The sequence below is a fragment of the Tenrec ecaudatus genome, chromosome 1, assembly GCF_050624435.1.
Source record: "Tenrec ecaudatus isolate mTenEca1 chromosome 1, mTenEca1.hap1, whole genome shotgun sequence".
Classification (NCBI taxonomy): domain Eukaryota; kingdom Metazoa; phylum Chordata; class Mammalia; order Afrosoricida; family Tenrecidae; genus Tenrec; species Tenrec ecaudatus.
In genome coordinates, this window is record NC_134530.1 from 318,095,043 (window position 1) to 318,115,212 (window position 20,170).

General features: G+C 44.8%; 1 protein-coding gene across 2 annotated transcripts in view; it reads right to left on the reverse strand.

Annotated features, from left to right (window-relative positions):
- The window catches only part of CDKAL1 (CDKAL1 threonylcarbamoyladenosine tRNA methylthiotransferase), a 770,441-nt gene that overhangs the window by 296,541 nt on the left and 453,730 nt on the right, over positions 1 to 20,170 (reverse strand). For both annotated transcript variants that reach the window (XM_075533360.1, XM_075533370.1), the window contains exon 10: positions 2,657 to 2,823. In XM_075533360.1, the coding sequence (XP_075389475.1) occupies positions 2,657 to 2,823 (167 nt within the window). The remainder of the gene's footprint in view (positions 1 to 2,656; positions 2,824 to 20,170) is intronic.

Here is a 20,170-nt window from a genome sequence, read left to right on the forward strand (position 1 = left end):
TATTCATAATGACCAAATTGTTATCAACTTCGTTTTCAGAACTGCTGAAATCTATTATTTATCACTGTAGAGACTTTTGACCAACAACCCCAACAAGTATAGCCTCAATGTAACAACAATAAAAAATAATAACTACAATAATATATAATTGATCTAGGATTTATGAGGTCAGGAGTGTGGGGGAAGAAAGGGCAAAAAGAGGAGCTAATCCCAAGGGTTCAAGCAGAAAGAAACTGTTTTGGAAATGTTGATGGCAACATATGTGCAAGTGTGCTTGATACAACTGAATGATAGGTTGTCGTAAGATTTGTAAGAGCCCCCCCCAATAAAATGACATAATAAAAAAGTATAGCCCCAAAATGAAATCAAGAGAAACCACCTTTTGAACTTCTGAGTATTTGTTTCCATTTATGTATTAAATTTCAGCAATACTTCTAGTTTTTACTGTGGGAGATATTCATCTGGCACCAAGATGATACAAAGAACTCATTCGATTGGTTTGGATACTTTGAATTGACTTTCCACAACCAGGAGCCACTTTATTTCTCCTGTAATAGTTGTAGACCATGGTATAGATCCACCTGTGTTGCCCTAAAATGTGTGTTGACACTATAAGTTCAGGTATCTGTGAAGGTGGCCTTGTGGGGAAGCGTGGCCTTTGAAGGTTCTATCAGTTACTCTGAGGCCCTATTGGAGTAGAGTGTGTCCCAATCCAACTGAGAGCTGCCCTATCAAGGAAGAGAAGAGATGACTGTGTCATGGTGAAGGTATCACACAGGTGGCTAGCGTTGCCAGCCAGGAGAAGCTGAGAAAGACCGGAAAGGATATTCTTGGTGCTTCTGAGAGAGTATGGCCCTGCCAAAACCCTGAACACGGACTGTGCCTTGGGCTGCTAACCAAACGGTCAGCAGTTCAAAACCACCAGCTGCTCCTTGGGAGAAAGATGAGGCTTTCTACTCCTATAAAGAGTTAGTCATGGAAACCCATGAGGGCAGTTCTACCCTGTCCTACAGGGTCAACAGGAGTCAACACTGACACCATGGAAGTAAGGGCCTTTAAAACTGTGACAAAATGAATCTCTGTCCTGATCATCCAGCCAATTACTGTTGCTTTTACTAAAGGACCCTGAGAAATCATCCTATTTTCACATAATTTTTCCATGACATCATGTCTCCTTCGTCCATGGTCTCTGCTCATATTTCTGATGGAAATTTTCACTGGCTCCTACCATTATTCACACACATTTATCTCGGCTTGGAAGTGAGCAGACTGAAGGCAAGCTTCCAGAGCCATGGGAGGCATGCAGATGAAGGACACTGGGTCACACGTCCTTCTTTGCTCCCCAACATCACAGGCGAACCAGGCCGAAGAGTCCCACATGCCTGCCAGCTTGTATCCCCCCTTTATTCCACCTCACCCCTATCTCATGACAAAGGCACGGAGCTTGAAAACCATCTTCAAATGGCAGGTCTAGTGTCCGCGTTGAGGGAGTTCTGGCGCACTGTCAGGTGGGTTTGGGCCTGCACACTGCAAGGCCAGTGGTTTAAACCTGCCAGTTTTAGAGAAACAATGTTGAGGCAATCTACTCCCTGAACGATTCATAGCCCAGAAAGCCAATATAGAGCTGCTAGAGTTGGAATCCCCTTGGTGGCAGTGGCTCCTGATAAGGTCCCCTGGAAGCATTATAGGTTAGGCATTAGGCTGCTAACCCCAAGGTGGGTAGTTCAAACCCACCAACCACTTTTCAGGGGGAAAGATGAGGCTGTCTGCTGCCATAAAGATTTACAGTCTCTGAGGGTGGGGTGGAAAGGGGGAACCGATTACAAGGATCTACAATATAACCTCGTTGCTGGGGGATGGACAACAGGAAAGAGGGTGAAGAGAGACGTCAGACACTGTGAGATATGACAAAATAATAATTTATAAATTATCAAGGGTTCATGGGGGAGAGGGGAGCGGGGAGGGAGGAGGAAAATTAATAATTTATAAATTATCAAGGGTTCATGAGGGAGAGGGGAGCGGGGAGGGAGGCAGAAAAAATGAGGAGCTGATGCCAAGGGCTTAAGTGGAGAGCAAATGTTTTGAGAATGATGAGGGCAACGAATGTACAAATGTGCTTTACCCAAGTGATGTATGTATGGATTGTGATAAGAGTTGTACGGGCTCCCAATAAAATGATTTAAAAGAAAATAAAACATTACAGTCTCAGGAACCCTACAGAGGCCTTCAGGGCGTCTGAACAGACCCGGTCACAGTTGGTTTCATTTAGTCCGCATCCTCACCGGTACAGCTAAAAGTAGTCGGTGCAACACACAGTGGGCGGTCGCCAGAGTAACCTATGACACTGGGGGTCCCGAACTAGACCAGGAATCAATGTGGAGGGATGGAGGTACTGGTCTGCGCCAGACACTGAAAGGCTACAAGGAAGAAACCAAGAACTGAGACAAGATGGCAAACGCTCAAAATTCTCGGCAACATCCACTGAGGAGGAAGCAAGCCCAAGACGGACTGACTGAGGAGAGCGAGAACGTGGAGGCTTCCATCCTTCTTCAGAACAAACAGAAACCTGGGGAAATGTGTGTTAAGGCGGAGGATGGCACAGTGCCTGGACCAGTTCGCGTCTGGGTTGGCGCGTGAACGGGCTGTCGTCTCTTACCTCCAGGTGCTCTAAAATATAGGGCGGGTTGGTCATGCCCAGCCTCAGCATGGCTCCCTCCGGAATCACAGCCACCAGTCTCCACAGCAGCGTGGGGAGATCGGTGCCAAGGTCTCTGCCATATGCGCCGGTGTCTTCGCTGGTCAACCATATCTCGCAAACACCCTCTGTGAATCAAAGGAGACCATGAGCACACCTGCGGAAGGTTCTTCTGGCCTCACTCAGCTGCTCGCTCTGCCAATGCAGTGCTTCTCACCACCCCTGTGCAGGCCGCCTGGGCACCCATCCACAGAGAAACAGCCATGGTGGCAGTGGGTTAGAGTCCATCTTCTGAACACCACAGAGTTACCACCCTGCACTAGACGAGTGGCGTGGCTTCTGCTGTGATGAACACTCGCAGCCAGGCAGCATAACCTTGCTCCTTCCAATGCACCTTGACCGGGGACCAAAGTGTCCATCTCACCTCCAAGAACACCTATTTGATTGAACGCCATCCGCCCTGGAATGGAAACAGTCTCTCCAGAATCAGTACTCCCTGCCATGAACACACTCATCTGACTGTCACTAGTCGAGGGCAAGAGGTCAAGGGCAGAGAAGGTTTAGCTCACAGTTATAATGACAAGGCACTCATTTTACCTGCAGTCTAATCCGTCTTCATCGCATTACCAACAGTGTACTGCATGGCCACGGCCAAACAACGGTTAGCTGCTAGGCGAACTCACTGTGGTGCAGGAAATTCTGCGTGCTGACAGACCGCATCCTGTTTCCCCTTCATCATACTTTAGGAAAACATAATTTGGGCTTTGTGTTCGCCATGTTACAGTAGCCCCGGGGGCTGTTGGGTGAGTGTTGGACTGCTCACAAGGTTGGTGGTTCAAACCCAGCTGCTCTTCTGCAGGAGAAAGATGAGGCTGTCTGTGCCCTTCAGTTTCACAGCCAGAAACCCTGTAGAGGGCGCTATGAGTCGAAATCAACTCAAGGATCGTGAATTCATTGTTTTTTTCCGTTAGATGTTATTATTGTTATTGCTCTTATAGTCCTGACTTCAAGTATTATAGCCTGCAATAAGATGCTTCCAAACACAAGAGGGAGTACTAATGGATCTGCCTAACCGTATTTAAAATGATTTTTAAAGCAACAAGAATGAAGGAAATGTTCTGAAACTGATTGTGGTAATGATGGAACAACTCTTCCTGATGTGACTGGACTACAGAATTGTAGAATAGGTGAATTTATATGCCAATCAAACAGTTAAAAATAAATAAAGTGAATTGCAACTAAGTTTGCAAGAGCCACCCAGATTTTCACGGCACATGAGATCTTTCGGAAACCATCCTCAGATTATGGTGGTTACATAATCTGGTGTCCATTTGGGGATTAAGAGGGTGGGTGTGGAGTCTAGCCTGTCAAGCAGGATATAGTCAATGAGGTCTCTGTGTGGGCATGGCCTTCTCCTGAGGATTCTAGGAACTCTGGTATACCTCCTTGGAGGTGGGAGGAGCTTTCTCTCCCTCAGTTCACCCCCTGAGAGACATCCCTGTGGAGAACACACACGGAGAGAGACTGATGGAGCCAGACCTCTGGAGCCAGAGAAGCCACGTGGGGACCCCTGCCAGCACTGAGATGCTTACAATGCCACTGGATCCACAAGACTTCCCACCTACTGACCTGTGATCTTCCTGCATTCGGCATCATTGCATGTGTTCCATGAGTCTGAAGAGCACTTTATAGATTGGTATCAGACAAGGGCTAATATCAGACTTAATGGACTTGATCTGCACTGGCTGGGATGTTTTCTTAATGTACAATTACTCTGATATAAAAATCTCTTTTATACACATGAGTGTCGATGCATTTGTTTCTCGAATCAACCCAGACTGACACACCTATTTTAAGAGGATAAATGACCCATAAGGTTCAAATGAACTTTGAAATGAGCCGTGGGATTTGTTCGTGGTGGCAATGCTGAGTACGTGCTGTACTGTTCACCAAGAAGTCAGTGGTTCAAATCCACCAGCTGCTCTGCGGGAGGAACCTGACGCTATCTGCTCCAGGAAAGATTTGCAAAACCAGAAACCTTAGGTGGGGTCTTCACTGTGCGTGGAATTCGACTCAACGGCAGCAGGTAACATGGTTTCAAGTGACTCAACAGAAAGAGTTTCAAAGACTAGACTTCCAGTTGAGAGAACCAACAGAAAGAGTTTCAAAGACTAGACTTCCAGTTGAGAGAACCAACACGCACACAGAAGGTTATCCATATGGATGTGGCCTCGACACTTAGAAAGAATAAAGGGTCGATCTGAGAACTGCACTCCACTTATCGCATTACATAGTGCCGGGAGTCTGTTCACTTTACAATAAAACGACGATGCCACCGAAACGCTTACCAGAACCTATCCACCCCACCCAAGGACATCTCCGGCTGCACGACCTACCTGTCCTCCAGAGGCGCGCACTGCTTACCCACAGAAAGGGAAAATGGAAGGGCAGACGCGAAATGCCACTTTCTCAAAAGTAAAGACGCCACTATCTGAGCACGATGCCGCAGCCATGCCCTTTGAGAGGCTGAAGGCGGAGTCAATATTCTAAAATACAACTGTCATGAGTAGGTGGGTAGTTTTCTTAGTTTACAGCGAAAAAACCTAGCTCTGGAAATCAATAAACCTTTTTTTTAAATCTAATAAGCAGCTTCCTCATCCAAAGAAAATGCTTGGTCTTTCCATAGCTATATGTGTATTTATTAGTATTGTCTATAGGTGGAATAATTTTAGTTACAAAAATAGGATCATCTTTATTTTAATAGTGCATATGCCATCGAACACTGGACTCATACAAGCTTCCCTTTTTCTTTCTTTCTTTCTTTTAAAAAATCTTATCACAAAATCCACTTGCAGGAAAAGAGATGGCTAAGTAACAACATAAACGGATTTTTTAAACACTCCGAAAGAGGTTATAACAACAGGACATTATCCATGATTTTCCAGTTACTGGCATATGAGCAACACAATATGAATATTTTAAAATGAACAGAATAATTTTAATTTATAATTTTTCCATCCAAATGGTTCCATGCTACGCCTTCTGCAGCACGAGCGGGTCCCTGGAACTGTGCCTTGCTGTTGCTGGATGAATATAGAAGGGGAAATCACTATGAAAAAGAATGGAAATAGCATCCCCCTAGAAAGCGGCAGCCAGCTCTGAAAGCAGCAGAGGTGGAGACCACTAGCCCCCTGGTGGGCTGCGCCGCAAATTAAATCACGGAGCGAGGAAGCAGCTGGAACACTCCATCAGCAACAACAGGAATAACGGCCTCAGTGGCTCCTGCAATAAGGTCACTGAGATACTCTCTATAGAGCAAAAGGCTGATAAATGAGAGATCACGGGCAGAACGCGAAAGCCCAGCCTCAGCAGAATTTCAGCTTGACGATTCAATCCCTTTCTTAGTTTTTCCTTAACTGGTAGTGCTCTTAATTTGAGAGGGTGACGGTGTAAAGGGATAAGAAAGTGCTTCCAAAAGTTGGTGGACAAATGGAATGAAAAACAAGGACAACCCCCTATGACCTTCTTGAAGCCCCTTTGTGGCTAAAGCATTCATTTCAAGGAGAGCCAGTTCCTCAAATAAGATACGGAAAGTCACCTCACACCAAAGACGAACCTCCATGTGGGCTCCCAGCACCCACCCAGCCACCATGGCGGGCATGCGTGCCCCGGGGGAGCCTTGTCATTACTCATAGTTCAGCAGTTCTTGTGGGGTCAAGGTTCAGCGCGAACCCGAGGGTTGCAGTCTGTAGCCACTGATGCATGCTAACTCTGCGCACTTAATTGGCTAGACTTTCAGCTAGAAGTGCTTGCCTAGCAGATGTGTTCCTTACGGGTACCAGTTATGAGTAGTACACCTGTGGTAGTTACATAATCTGGTGTCAATTTGAGGATTAAGAGTATAGGGGTGGAGTCTAGTTTGTAAATCCGGAGACAGCCAACGAGACCTCTGTGTGGGCATGACCTTCTCCCGAGAATTCTGGGGACTGCTGTTTTTTACCTCTTTGGACACATCTCTCTCTACTCAGTCCCTGCGAGACATCCCTGAAGAGAAGTCACGTGGACCAGCCCTGGGAACTGAAGGAGCCACATGGAGACCCCTGCCAGGGCTGAGATGCTCACAACGCCAGTGGATCCAAAGACTTTCTACCCACTGGCCTGTGATCGCCCTGCATTCATTGCCATTGCAGGCGCTTCGTGAGTCTGAAGAGGACTTTATAGCTTGCTATCGGATATATGGGCTAACATTGGATTTATGGGCTTGGACTGGACTGGGTTGGGATGCTTTCTTAATGTACAGTTAACCTTTATATAAAACTTTCTCTTACACACATATGAGTTTCTAAGGATTTGTTTATCTAGTCTATCCAGACTAACACAACACCTTTGCATATGTACTTCTTTATTCATCATCAAACATGTATTATCAAGTACCCAAGAGTCAGACCGACTCGAATCAACGGCATGCAGTGACCTTGGTGAAGTCTACCTTCTCTGTTGGGCTGCTAACTGTGAGGTCAGCAGTCTGAAACCAGCAGACAAGACGCTCTACTCCTGTACAGAGTTACCGTCTCGGAAACCCCCAGGAGAAGTTCGCCTGTGTCCCATAGAGCCGCTGGAAGTCAGAATCGATGTGGTGGCAATGAGCTATCTGTCATGCAGCTCTTCCAGTTGCTGCCAGTTGGGGATTCCCCATTGAACTTCTGTGATCTCAAATCGGCTATCACCTAGGAGCTGACCTGAAAACACTGTCCGACATCCTGGGAATTTCTCATGCATCCCTACTAGGGGAGGAGGAGTGGTGAACAGAGCCTTAGAAGCCTAAGGGAAGGGTCAATGGGGTTGGCTTAGAGTGGTCATGGCAGCAACCTCAGTCTGACAGTCCCAGTTTGCACCACCACAGGGACAGAGGTGAAACCTGGCCAGCAGGGTAAACTGAACACGAACAAGACAAGCAAGCAAGAACAGCTGAGCTATTAGAAGTGCAAGTTCACCCAAAACTCTCATCTCTGGAAAAACGAGTGCCCGGAACCACAAAAAGACAGCAGGAGAGGCAGCAAATAGGGAGACAGAAATGAGCATTTTTAAACAGCCAAGGAGATACTCTTCTCTCCCCTAAAATTGCTCATCTACCTTTCTGCTCATTTTCCTAAAATTGTTGGGTCTACCAGCCCTTTGCAATGAACATTCGGTTCATCAGATCACCCATCATCTTTCTGATGCATTCATTTTGGTAAGAGGAGAAGCAAGTACTAGGAAGGAACAAAATGCACTGTACAAGAGAAAAAACCCTTTTTAAAAAAAAGTTTAGTTATTAGAATCCATTATCATTTTGCCTAAGTAATTACAGAGCAGCCTGCAGTTGAGGCGCAGAGTGATTTTTCCCTTGAATAGAGAGCAGTCCCAACAGCTGGATTCTGATCTCTGCCCGATGGCAACATACAATGACAGAGGATGGAAAGAGTGGAAGGCAAAAGAGGTTACTAACAAAAGAAAGATAATATCACTAATACAATAGTCTCGCAACAAAGAAACCCCCCCTCTTTTTTCTCCTTTCCAAAAATTAAACTTTGCCAAAACTCCATTCCAAAGGATGATGACTCACTGTAGCCTTTCCTGTGTCCGAGCTCAGTGCGGTGCATTAGAAGAAGGGTGGAGATTGACTTCTCCTGGTCAGAGGAGGGTTATGTCTCTAGGAGCGCTTGCTTTTCCACGACAGTGAGTTGTTTCAAGTAGTCCATTAGCAGCAGTCAGAAGGATTACAAAAAATACATAAACTGTGAACGGTGATCAACAGGCACACTAATTAAAGGGCAGTACCCTAGGTGGGCCTGCATGTTGAAAGTCATTTCATACCAAAGGTGACACTACACATGGACACCCCCCATGACTTAGAGGGGGTCCCAAGGTCATGTAAATAGTTAATGTGCTCAACTTTCCTGGCTGCTGCTGAAGGACTGCAGGTAAATGCTCTCAGAGGCTAATCAGAAGGAATATTTTGATATTCATTCAATCAGCTTCAAATTCCCTGCTCTTTAAGAAGTAAATCAGTAAAAGGAATACTTCATTTAAAAATTTTTTTAAAACCTAAATTCAGTGTAATTGCTTAAGTCTCTCACTTTAATAATAGAACTGTCATTGTAATTTCTGCTAATATTACTCAACTGGGAAAAGAAAGATTCAAAAGTTTATATTTAGAAGCAATAATCTGGCAAAAAAAAACCTAACTCAAGTAGTTTGCATTATTAGTGACTTACACTCAAATAATAAGTGTCCTAATAATACTGTCTGAGTATCTTTCTACTAGCATTTACCAGAGCCTCCAAAATTCTAGCCTCAATAAAGTGCTATTGATTCCAATGAGGTCAGATGCTACGGCCCGGGAATTCTTTGGTAATGTTATGAAATGGTGCAGCATATAATCGGCTGGAAGAAAACAAAAAAAAAGTGTGTGTTGGGGTGTGGGGGGATCATATTTCAGACTATTCAAACGACCCACTTTTGCACTGTCACGAAAGCGTAGTTCATTCATCCACATAAGAAGACGGCAGCTGTGAGCCCAGTCTTTCCGCATGGACTGCCTTGAAAACCATGCAGGGAAGCATTTCTGTCTCGCAGCCTGCACGTCCAGGGCGCACTCATTGACGCAGGTTCCACACGTATCTCCGGAGGTCTGATGCTGCTGGTTCTGCGTAAAAGCCTATAAACTAGCAACTTCCTTGTTCTTGGCTTTTTTTCAACGTAGAATATTTCTCGGAGGATGAGCCATCGATAATCCAGAAATATGGTTCTTCTGATGCCAATTTCTTAAGTAGTCGATTCCCTCCCCCCTCTACCCGCCCCCCTTACCTAGAATGCCAAATTAACTCACTGCCAGTGAGTTGATTCTGATTCATTGTTGGAACCACGAGGACAGAACAGAACTGCTCCCTGGGGTTTCTGAGATGGGAAATCTTTACAGGACTTGACAGTCTCATCTTTATTCCATGGAGTAGCTGGTGGGTTGTAACCACCAATCTTGCTGCTAGCAGCGTCATGCATAATCCACAGTGCCAGAAGGGCCTGCTAATACGAAATTCAGTAGTTTGAATGGTTAAAACACCCCCTCCACCCCCTTTTTCATCTTTCCAGTGTTACATATGTTGCCCGAGTAGAACACAGACGATTTGATGGCTCCTGTGCCAGGGCTGTTAATACTGAAAAGCTCGCAGAAAATTACCCTGTGGCTTCAAGGACAATAGATCTATAAATTATTTACCGCTTTGGAATTTGCTGGGTGACTTTAATTTTTCTTTAAAAGGTATTTTGTTGTTGAGAATATCCTCTAAGTCAACAGTTTCTACATGTACTATCCTGGTTGTTCCATTTGCACCCGTTAGTCTGTCTGTGGGAGTCCCTGTAGCATAATAGTTACATGTTGCGCTGCAACCACTTGCAATCTGCAAGGTCAGCAGTTCGAAGTCACCAGCCATTCTAGGGAAAAAGACAGCTGTCTACTCCTGTGAAGATTTAGTCTGGGCTCTTACTTACCTCTAGCCCCAATTCAAGAACATAGGTTTTGATAATATGTCCCTGCTTGATACTCGCCTTCATGAAAAAGTCAGTGAAGATAACGGTGCTACAGCAAAGTGTGGTGAAGAAAGAAGATGGTGTCCTGCTATCAAATGGAATAGTGTGTGGGATCTTAAAGGCTTATATTCAAACAAGCAGCCATCTAAGCAAGGAGTCAACTAAGTCCACATAAGAAGAAACGCAGCAGCTTGTGTGATCCACAGATGACAATTAAAACATTTGAATACGGCAAAGGGAACAGTATCAGCGCTAAAATTATGAACGCCCAATGAGTAGAAAACAAAGGAGGCCAGCGGAAGCCCAAGACCCATCTGCAGAGTATCTGGTCAGAGTGAACCACTGGCCGATCCCCACTAGCCACAAGCAAGCGTCTCAAACAGTCTTGCTGTCAGGCAGAGAGCACTGTAATCTTGACTATGCTGATTCGAACTGGATACTTGGCCAGATGACCTCCCTACGGACCAGACCTGAGTTGGTTCGGTGTGCAAATATCTGTTGCTTGTTCCATAACAGAAATTTCTTCCCTAGCTTTTGGAATGTTGATGATGGTCTTTAATTTCTTCCCCATTATTTGTGTTTTGTCATTATATTACTGTTATGCCTACTACTGTATTACTAATTGGGGTTTTATTGTTTCTTTTGGGTTCCTCGTGTCTGATGCATGGGAGCATGGCTACATAGTGATAACAACGGGTATGGGGGTTGATAAGAGTGCAGGGGTGGGGAGTGGGTGATAGGGAGGGAAGCGGGTCTCGGGATCAAGGAGGGAGCACTAGAACTGAATGAGATTGCACAACTCATGCAAAAGGTAATTTCACCATGTGGGGGTGGGGCCGGTTATTCTAAAATTGATACGGTAATGCTTGCACAATTCTCCTTGATAGGATTGAGCTATAGAAGTGGATGCTCTACAAATTATGTGCCACAACAACTGTTACCAACAAAAAAGATTCAGTCTTAGACACTTGCAGGGACAGTTCGACCTTGTCCTATTGGCTTGATGCAGTGAGTTTTTGTTTTGGGGGTGGTTTTTTTTGGTGAAAACCTTGTACACAAATTAAATTTAATCCAGGTAACATAGGACCAGCACACCCCCCTCCCTACATATATGAATGCATGCACACAGACACACACAGAAGCAGCAAATGCAATGTAATGAGGGCATTATGAAAATGCATAGGCCTGGTTCCTACAGGAGCTCAGCGGCCCATCTTGGGTTTCTATAGAGCACAGCTGCAATGGACTTTGGACAACATGGAAAGGGAGTCTGGAGGTGTCGCCAAGTCTGAGGTGCAGTCTCTCTTCCAATGAGATCAGCATGGTCATGACAGCTGGACAGCACAGCACACTGAGACAGGGAACACTTTGCCACAACGGTATTTCTCCTAAAAAGAAGTGCAAGCATCTGAAAAAAAGCTAATCACCCATAAAACAAGTAAAATTTAAAATGATGACTTTTTATTTTTACATATTGGATGATGATGCCATTTACACGAAACATCTAAAATAGGCCAATGTATATAGGCAAAAAAGTTATCAGTGGCTACCAGGGAACTTACGAAGTGGATGGAATTGAGGGGCGTTACTGCCGAAGGGGCACAGGATTTCCACTTGGGGTGTGGGAAAATTTTGCAAAGAGGTAGTGGTGATGGCTGAGCCTCAGCTGAATATAATTAATACCACTAAAATGGAAACTTAAAACTGTTCAAATGGCATTATTGGCACATATCTTACTACAAAAACTTTTTTTTAACTTTCCATTAATGCTTTATTAGAGTTAACGAGAGAGTATTTCCAAAGCCTAAAGACTGGTGTGATTATACTGATAGGCAGAGTGGGGGACAGGGATTGGGGGTGGGGGGCAGAAGTTTGGCACAAACTGATGATGATGTTGCTAAACAAAAACAATCCGTTTATGTGTTCCCTTGAAGAGGTCACAATCAGAGAGAATATTTGTTTGTTTCCATACTCCTACAAGAATGTGGAAATGAGGACACGTTTAAGAACAAGCTAAACACCATAAAAAGATGATCCATTCTTTCTGGAAGCAAAGCATCTAACTGCCCAGTCACTGAAATCTGCTAGAAGCCCCAGGGAGGCAGAAAAGTTTATTCTCACCAAACCGCAGTGGGCTGTGATTGTACATGGGCTTATTAAATACCCCCAGGACGAGACAGGCAGCAGTGTCTATGAGGGGGTCGTCTGTGTGTCAGCCAGAAGTGAGGAAAAATGGCATTTTGTCTTTCTACTATTAAAAAACTGTTTTAAGTTCATTTTATTGGGGGCTTTTACAGCTCTTTCAAGAATCCATACATCAGCTGTATCAAGCATATTGTACATATATTACCATCATTATTTTCGAAACATTTTCTTTCTCTTTGAGCACTTGGTATCAGCTCTCCTCCCCATCCCTTCCCCCCTCCTGTACCCTTAATAAATTATAAATTATTATTATTTTCATAGCTTACACTGATGACTGTCTCCTTTCTCCGTGGGGGGATGTGTGGTTATGTGTCCATTACTGTGGTCAGTTACCCTCCCCCCTACTCTCCCCACCTTTCCCCTGCTCTCCTGGTATCCCTACTCCCATTTCTGTTCCTGAGGGGTCTATCTGACCTGAATTCTGTGTGTCGTGAGCTCTTATCTGTACCAGTGTACAAGCTCCGGTCTAGCCCAAAGTGGAAGGTTAGGGTCATGACAGTGGGGGGTGAGGAAGCCTCAAGGAACTAGAGGAATATTGTGTTTCATCAGTGCTATACGGCACCCTGGTTGACTCATTCCTTCCTTATGACCCTTCTGTGAGGGGATTGTCTACAGATGGGTTTGGGGTCTCTGCTCTGACCCCCCTTGTTCTCAACAGTATGTTTTTGTTTGTTTGTTTGGATTGGGTCTTCTGAGTCCTGTTAAACCTCATGATAGCACAGGCTGGTGTGCTTTGTTCATGTGGGCTTTGTTGCTTCTTTGATAGATGGCCACTTGTTTAACTTCAAGCTTTTAAGACCCCAGACGCTATCTCTTTTGATAGCCGGGCACCATCAGCTTTCTTCACCACATTTGCTTGTGTACCCACTTTGTCTTCAGCAATCACTTCAAGAGGGTGAGCACCACAGAATGTCAGGTTATAGAACAAAGTGTTCTTGCATTGAGGGAGGGCTTGAGCAGACACCCAAAGGCCGCCCTCCACTACCTCGATGTATTGCCATATAAATGTATGTACATAGGCCAATACTTCTATTTTTATGAATTACTGTATTTACATATGGACACCTATACTTACACCTCTATCCATAGCTTTGCTTCCTAGACCTTTCTTCCATTTTCTTTTACCTTCCTCCGTTCCCCACCATCGTGCTCACCCTTCTTCTGCCTCTTCATAATCCCTCTCAGCTAGATCGCTGTTGCTCCAACACCCCCAGGACCACTATGTCCTCCTTATTGTTGATTTTAATTCCCTAGCTGTTCCCCTGTCTATGGTGTCGTTCATCGGGCAGACCTGGAATTATGTGTGCTTTTCCGATTATTTTTATAGCTATTTTTTTTTTTTACTCTTTTTATTCAATCTTCTGTTTTGTCTCTGTTGTTGTTGGTTTGCCTACCTATCTAAGGTAGACCAGGGAAGCAAGCCCAAGGAGAAAGCAAGGGGACCAATGGCTCCTGAGGGGCTTGCGGGGAGGTGGAGGCTGGGGGAAGAGAACAATGAGCATTTTGTCTTTTTAGAAGTTGCAGCAGGCTCTAGTCCCTGTAGTGCAAACATTGTGGAAACAAAGCAAATGTACGGAGGTGCAAACCAGGTGTGACGAAACAGCTGTGAGGCCGTAATGTGGTATGGTCATCTTAGGAAAGACAAACTTTAGCCAGTTTGGATGATGGAAGGAAATGCATTTGTATTCCATGAGGAAGGTGAACAGATAGAGCAGTGTACACACTAAAGAGACTCCAAAGATTGCTGTTTCGTGGGCCACAGGCCTTCTCAATTACAGCCTGAAGAACAAGCGGAACTCAATGTTTAAAGAGACCGACATGCTGACAGGTAACATTTGTTTTATCCTAAAAAGATTTTCTCCAAAGTGACTTTTAACAAAGGTACAGTCAGATAGGACCTATAGTCCTGTAGTTGTACTAATGGAACTTTGTTTTTTGTACAAAGCCTCCACGCTAATCACCCATTCTTCTTCCAGCAAGTATTTGGTGAGCATCTGTGAGGAACCCGCTGTTCTAGATCCTGGAGGCCTGCTGACACGCTGGTTACCTGCTGGGCTGCTCACCACGGGGTCAGCAGTGTGAACCCCCCCACCCCCCCAGCACAAAGACAGGGCTTTCTACTTCTGTACCGTTACAGCCTCAGAAACCTTGTCCTGCACGGTCGCTAGGAATTGGGATCAACTCAATGGCAGCAATTTTGGGAGTTCTAGATCTTGAGAGATCACTGTGTTCATGAGACATATTCGAGTAGAAGAGACAATAGATTAAGAAATAAATAGTATATTGAAGCAAAAAGAGCTCTTTCTCTCTCTATCATATATATATATATATATATATATATATATATATATATATATATATATATATATATTTTAATGCAACGACACAAAGGATTGATGAAGACACTGGCCAAGGAATGTTGCTCTTTGGAGTGCGGTCAAGGCTCTCCAGCTGACAGCACCCCTCCAGGTCAGGGTCAAAGGGCTCTGGGGCTTCTGAGATGAAGACCCACTACAGGGGGGAAATGCTGCTTTTCTTCTGTGCTCACAATCCGATGGCCTTGGTGTTAGCTCAACTTGTGACCCACCATGCCACATGGAATAGGTGAAGATGACTTTTAAAAAATTATCATTATTTTAAGATTTTAATGGTAAAATATTTCCCCATGGCACAGCTATTTTTCAGTGGCATTGGCTCCTCATGAAGAGGACAGATTAACTGCAAAATGTACCGGCTGGTAATAAAATAAATTGGCGTGTTAGCTAGTCATTTTTTTTAAGCTAGTCTTATTTTGTATTTTCCACTTGAAAACTGAAGACTAACAGCTAAAATGCAACTTGGGTTTTGGCTTAATTACTTTTTCCCTCTTTTTAAAAATAAATCATTTTATCGGGGACTCATAACAATCCATATACCAATTGTATCGAGCACATTTGTACATATATTACCATCATCATTTTCTTTCTACATGAGCCCTTTCTACTTGGCGGAAGGCAGGACTGGGGTCATGATGCTGGGGGGACGAGGAAGCCTCAAGGAACCAAAGGAGTACCGTGCGTTCTGCCGGTGCTGCACTTGCACACTGGTTGACTCCTTCCTTCCTGTGACCCTTCTGAGAGGGATGTCCACTGAGCGCTTGGAATCAGCTCTTCTTCTTCTCCCTCCCGCCCTTGTGACCCCTCGGTAAATTACAAGCTATTATTATTTCCATATCTTACACAGTCTGCTGTCCCCCTTCACTCACATTTCTGTTGTTCGTCCCCGGGGTGTGTGTGTGTGTGTGTAGATGACTCTTAATGGGACAGCTGTATGAATTACGGTCATAAGCCATGAGGATTGGCTATTTGAGAGTAAAGTACTCCAAGAGGAGGGGGAAGCAATTCAGAGACCACACATGTGCATGTATGCAGTCTCCAAGAAATGGCGGCAGAGATGCCTGTGTGGTTGAAGGACATGCATGGAGGATTCACGGTGGGACCAAACGTCAAAGGAGAGTCAGTGTTTCCTGAAGACACTGCAAGATGCTCAAGTTCACAAGGCAGATACAGTCACCTGTGCAATGTACATCCAAAAATATATCCGACTGACTAGTGACCACTCCAAGGAGCCCTGGTGGTGCAGTGGTTAAGTGGTTGGCTGCTAACCAAAAGGTCAGTGGCTTGAACTCACGTGCTCCTCCCTGGAGGACAGTCATAGCAGCCTGCTTCCATAAAGACTCCAGCCTTGGAGAACCCAGGGGAAATTCTACACTGTCTTATTGGGTCACGATGCACCACCGCTGACTCAGGTCATGACGGTTCTCAATAACTGTATCTACACAGATACAGTGGGTTAAGTGCTGGGCTGCTACCTGCAAGGTCCTCAGTTGAAACCCACGAGCAGCTGTGCTGGAGAACGATGATGCTTGCTAGCTGCTCCCATACACTCTTACAGTCTCAGAAATTCTGGGATGTGGCCCATTCTGTCCTAGGGGGCTGCTGGGAGTTGGAATAGAACAGGGAACATTTTGTTTTGTTTTGTGGTGGCGATGGGTTGGATGTGTGTGTTAGGGGTTACAGTTATGTACAGGAATCCTAAATTTGAATGAAGAATGACCAGATCACTAGATTTGGCATCTAGGTAGGTAAAGAAAAGGCCTAAGTAGACATGCGGCACCTTTCTAATACGGAATCACTTGATGAGGTTCTTATCATCCCACTTTTCCCCATTCTCTCCACTCCTCGTCTCCTGTAACATCATTTAAGTGGACCTCAGAGTCACACCACGCTTTCCATAACCCCAGATCTCCACAGAGGCCGAGCCACTGCTATAGCCTCAAACGAGAGGGCAAATAAGAATGAGTAAGAACAAAAAAATCCCTCTCTTACAGGAAAAGTTCAGGAACTCTCAAGAACCCACTACGGACACCCCAAATAACTGCAATGAGAACTATAAGAATTCAGCTCAGCTGTGTCCTGGTTCCCTCTTTGAATTCTCAGCTGACTGAACAGTGAGTGAAGTCAACAGTTGTGTAAAAATAACCGCGATTTCTAACAGAAATCAGAATATGGTCACGCTTTCTGGTGAAGAACAAAGTGAATTTTTGAAAGGGCGAGGGGGCAGTGTTTTTACATAACAGGGAAGTTAGAGAAATTGCTTCCGTGGTATACAGAACGATGGAAAGTCTGACAGTATTATGAAGCTGCTGGTCGTTGCCCCAAGAGGAAAAGGCTGAACAGGGCAGGAAAGTGTAACAGACACCTCACATACCAGGGATTTCATAATCAGCAAACTCTACAATGCATGTTTTCTAAGAACCATGCACAACATTCTCGAGTGGTAAAAACAGAAGGCGATTTCTGGTGTCTCTTAGAATAATACAGCACATTCCAGGGTAAGCAAAGAAGTATTACTACAGAGAGTTCCCGTTCATACATGTATCTAAACAAAACGTGTTTCAACACATCACAGATTGATAGACAGCTGCAGACAAGCTCTCTCAAGAACACATTTGCCCACGTTCATGCCTTCACACACACACACACACACACACACACACACGTCTAATTAAAACAGGATCTGAAAGTAGTCTAATCAAAACAAGATCTTCCAGGACCAGTTCAATTCTAAGCAGGTAAGTCTGCGCAGGTCACAGTGACTGTTTTAGGGGATTCCCAAGGAGCAACCTTGATCGATTTTCTTGAAGGCAATAGGATGGTTGCCAGGGCTTACTAGCATAAATCTTCAAACGAATGGAAAGCTGCACTGGTGAGAAAAAGGTGTAGCGCTGCACTGAGACATTCCCCTCAAATCGATGGATCGATTCATTCTTAGATGGTAGCAGTGGTTGCCCAATGAGAATTCTGTTGGGAAAATTTACCCCATTCACCTTATGGCCCTGATCCACTTCAGAATTAATTTAAGTCCTTTCCCCATTAGGCCTCGACTCAAGTACTCCCTCAATGCAAGAATACTTCGTTCTAACAATCCGGCATTCTGTGATGCTCACCCTCCTGACCTGATTGCTAAAGACAAAATGGGTGCATAAGCAAATGTGGTGAAGAAAGCTGATGGTGCCCAGCGATCAAAAGATACAGTGGCTAGGGTCTTAAAGGCTTGAAGATAAACAAGCAGCCATCTAGTTCAGATGCAACAAAGCCCACATGGAAGAAGCACACCAGCCTGTGTGATCATGAGGTGTCCATGGAATTACGTATCAGGCATCTAAGGCCCTGAAAAAAATCATATCCAAGATGAATGTGGAGGATGGGGGAAAGGAGTGGAGACCCAATGCCCATCTGTAGACAGTTGGACATCCCCTCACAGAGGGGTCACAGGGAAGAGATGAGCTAGTCAGGGTGCTGTATAGCACCAATGAAACACACAACTTTCCTCTAGGTCTTTGGTGCTTCCTTCCCCTACTATCATGATCTCAATTCTTACCTTACGGATTAGACCAGAACATGCACACTGCTACAGATAAGAACCCACAACTCAAGGAATCCAGGATAGATAACCCCCTCAGGGCCAACAAGGAGAGTAGAGCTACCAGGAGGATTAGGGGAGGGTGGGGGGATAAAAGGGATTAACCTATAACCCCCTATAACCCCTAACCAGGGAGGACAAATAACAGAAAAGTGGGTGAGAGGTGATGGAGAACGATGTAATATATAGAAATAATAATCTATAACTTATTTAGGGTTCGTGAGGGAGGGAGGGGGGTGGAGGGAGGGGGAAAATGGGGAGCTGATATCAGAGCTCAAGTAGGAAGAGAATGCTTTGAAAAGGATGATGGTGGCATATGTGCAAATATGGTTGCCACACTGGAGGAATGTATGGATTGTGATACGAGATGTTAAGTTCCCCCATTGAAAGAACATTGCAAAGGAACAGAATCTCAGTCCCTTGGGCAGCCCAACTGTCGTTTTGGCGTGGCATAAAAGGAAGAGCAGAGGATGCAGTAGGAAGGATTAGAGGGGTGGAAACAGCACCCCCACACGTAAGTAGACCGAGAGGAGATTACGTTGAGCAAGAATAGCTTCACATTTTGATGTTTTTAAGGAAGGGTTCTATAGTTTTGTAGAAATACTTTTTTACTTACCCTGGCATACTAATAACCAACTGTAGAAATTAAAATGACAACCGGCCGTATATCTGCCTCTATGGGAAACCGTGGACTATGGAGTGAAAACAGTTGCCTCTGGTCATATTAACTCAATTTAAGGATTTAATTAAAAGTCAGCACGGCGAAGTCTTCCATTTCTGCCAAAAAAGGATAAACTCATATAGAAATGGCCTTGCTGCTGTAAACAGGCAGAAAACGTGATAAAATATGTGAAACAACAGTCTTCAGTAAGGAACTACAGGCAGTACAGGGCAGGGATTCCCAGAGGAACCAAGAAGATGCGCCTGCCCTATGCTACACGGCTGACTTCCTGGAACTACTCCCCAGGCCAAAGGAAGCCAAACAGAACCTAATGTTCATGCTCGCTGAGTGGAAAAGAAAAAGACAGGAGTGGAAGGAGGCTCAACCAGCTAGAATTTACAGGCTACCACACTGGACATCAGGCGGCTGCCCAAAGACGAAGATCCTAAGAGCAGCAAAGAGGTGGCTTTCAATGCGTAGCTGGGCATGATCTGGGAATACATGATAGACAAAGAAGCCCAAACCTGGAAGAAGAGCCAAAGGGTTGCAGGAGTCCAAATGTTTCCCAGAAATCACACAAGATTTAGAGCCATGTCATGGGGAAAACCTACTAGCCACAAGAAACTCTGAAATACATGAGCAATGAGGTATACCAGGAAGCACCTCCCAAACATGAACAAACAAAAGGCTATGCTAGGCGGAGCTGTCATGGTATGCATTTTTCCTGCTAGGCAAGCATCGAGCAATTTGCTCTGAGTTAGTGCACCCAGTGGCGTCACCTGGGAGGGTACTCTCTGGTCACAGTGACTATTTTCATAAAAGTAGTTTCACTGGCACTTCATTTTTTGTGGTGGCTGATTTAAGAGAAGTGTTGTGGCTGTGAAATTTTGTTTCCACATGGGGAAAATATTGCAGAAACTATTGTGATGTTGAACACAGCTTACAAGGGCAGCACTATGGGAAAACACAAGTGTACGAGTGGTTTTCTTGTTTCAGAAAGGTGTAGTGTCGAGTGGTGACAGACCTTATTGTGGACGTCAGTCAACCTCCCTAAATGATGAAATGTCAACAAAATC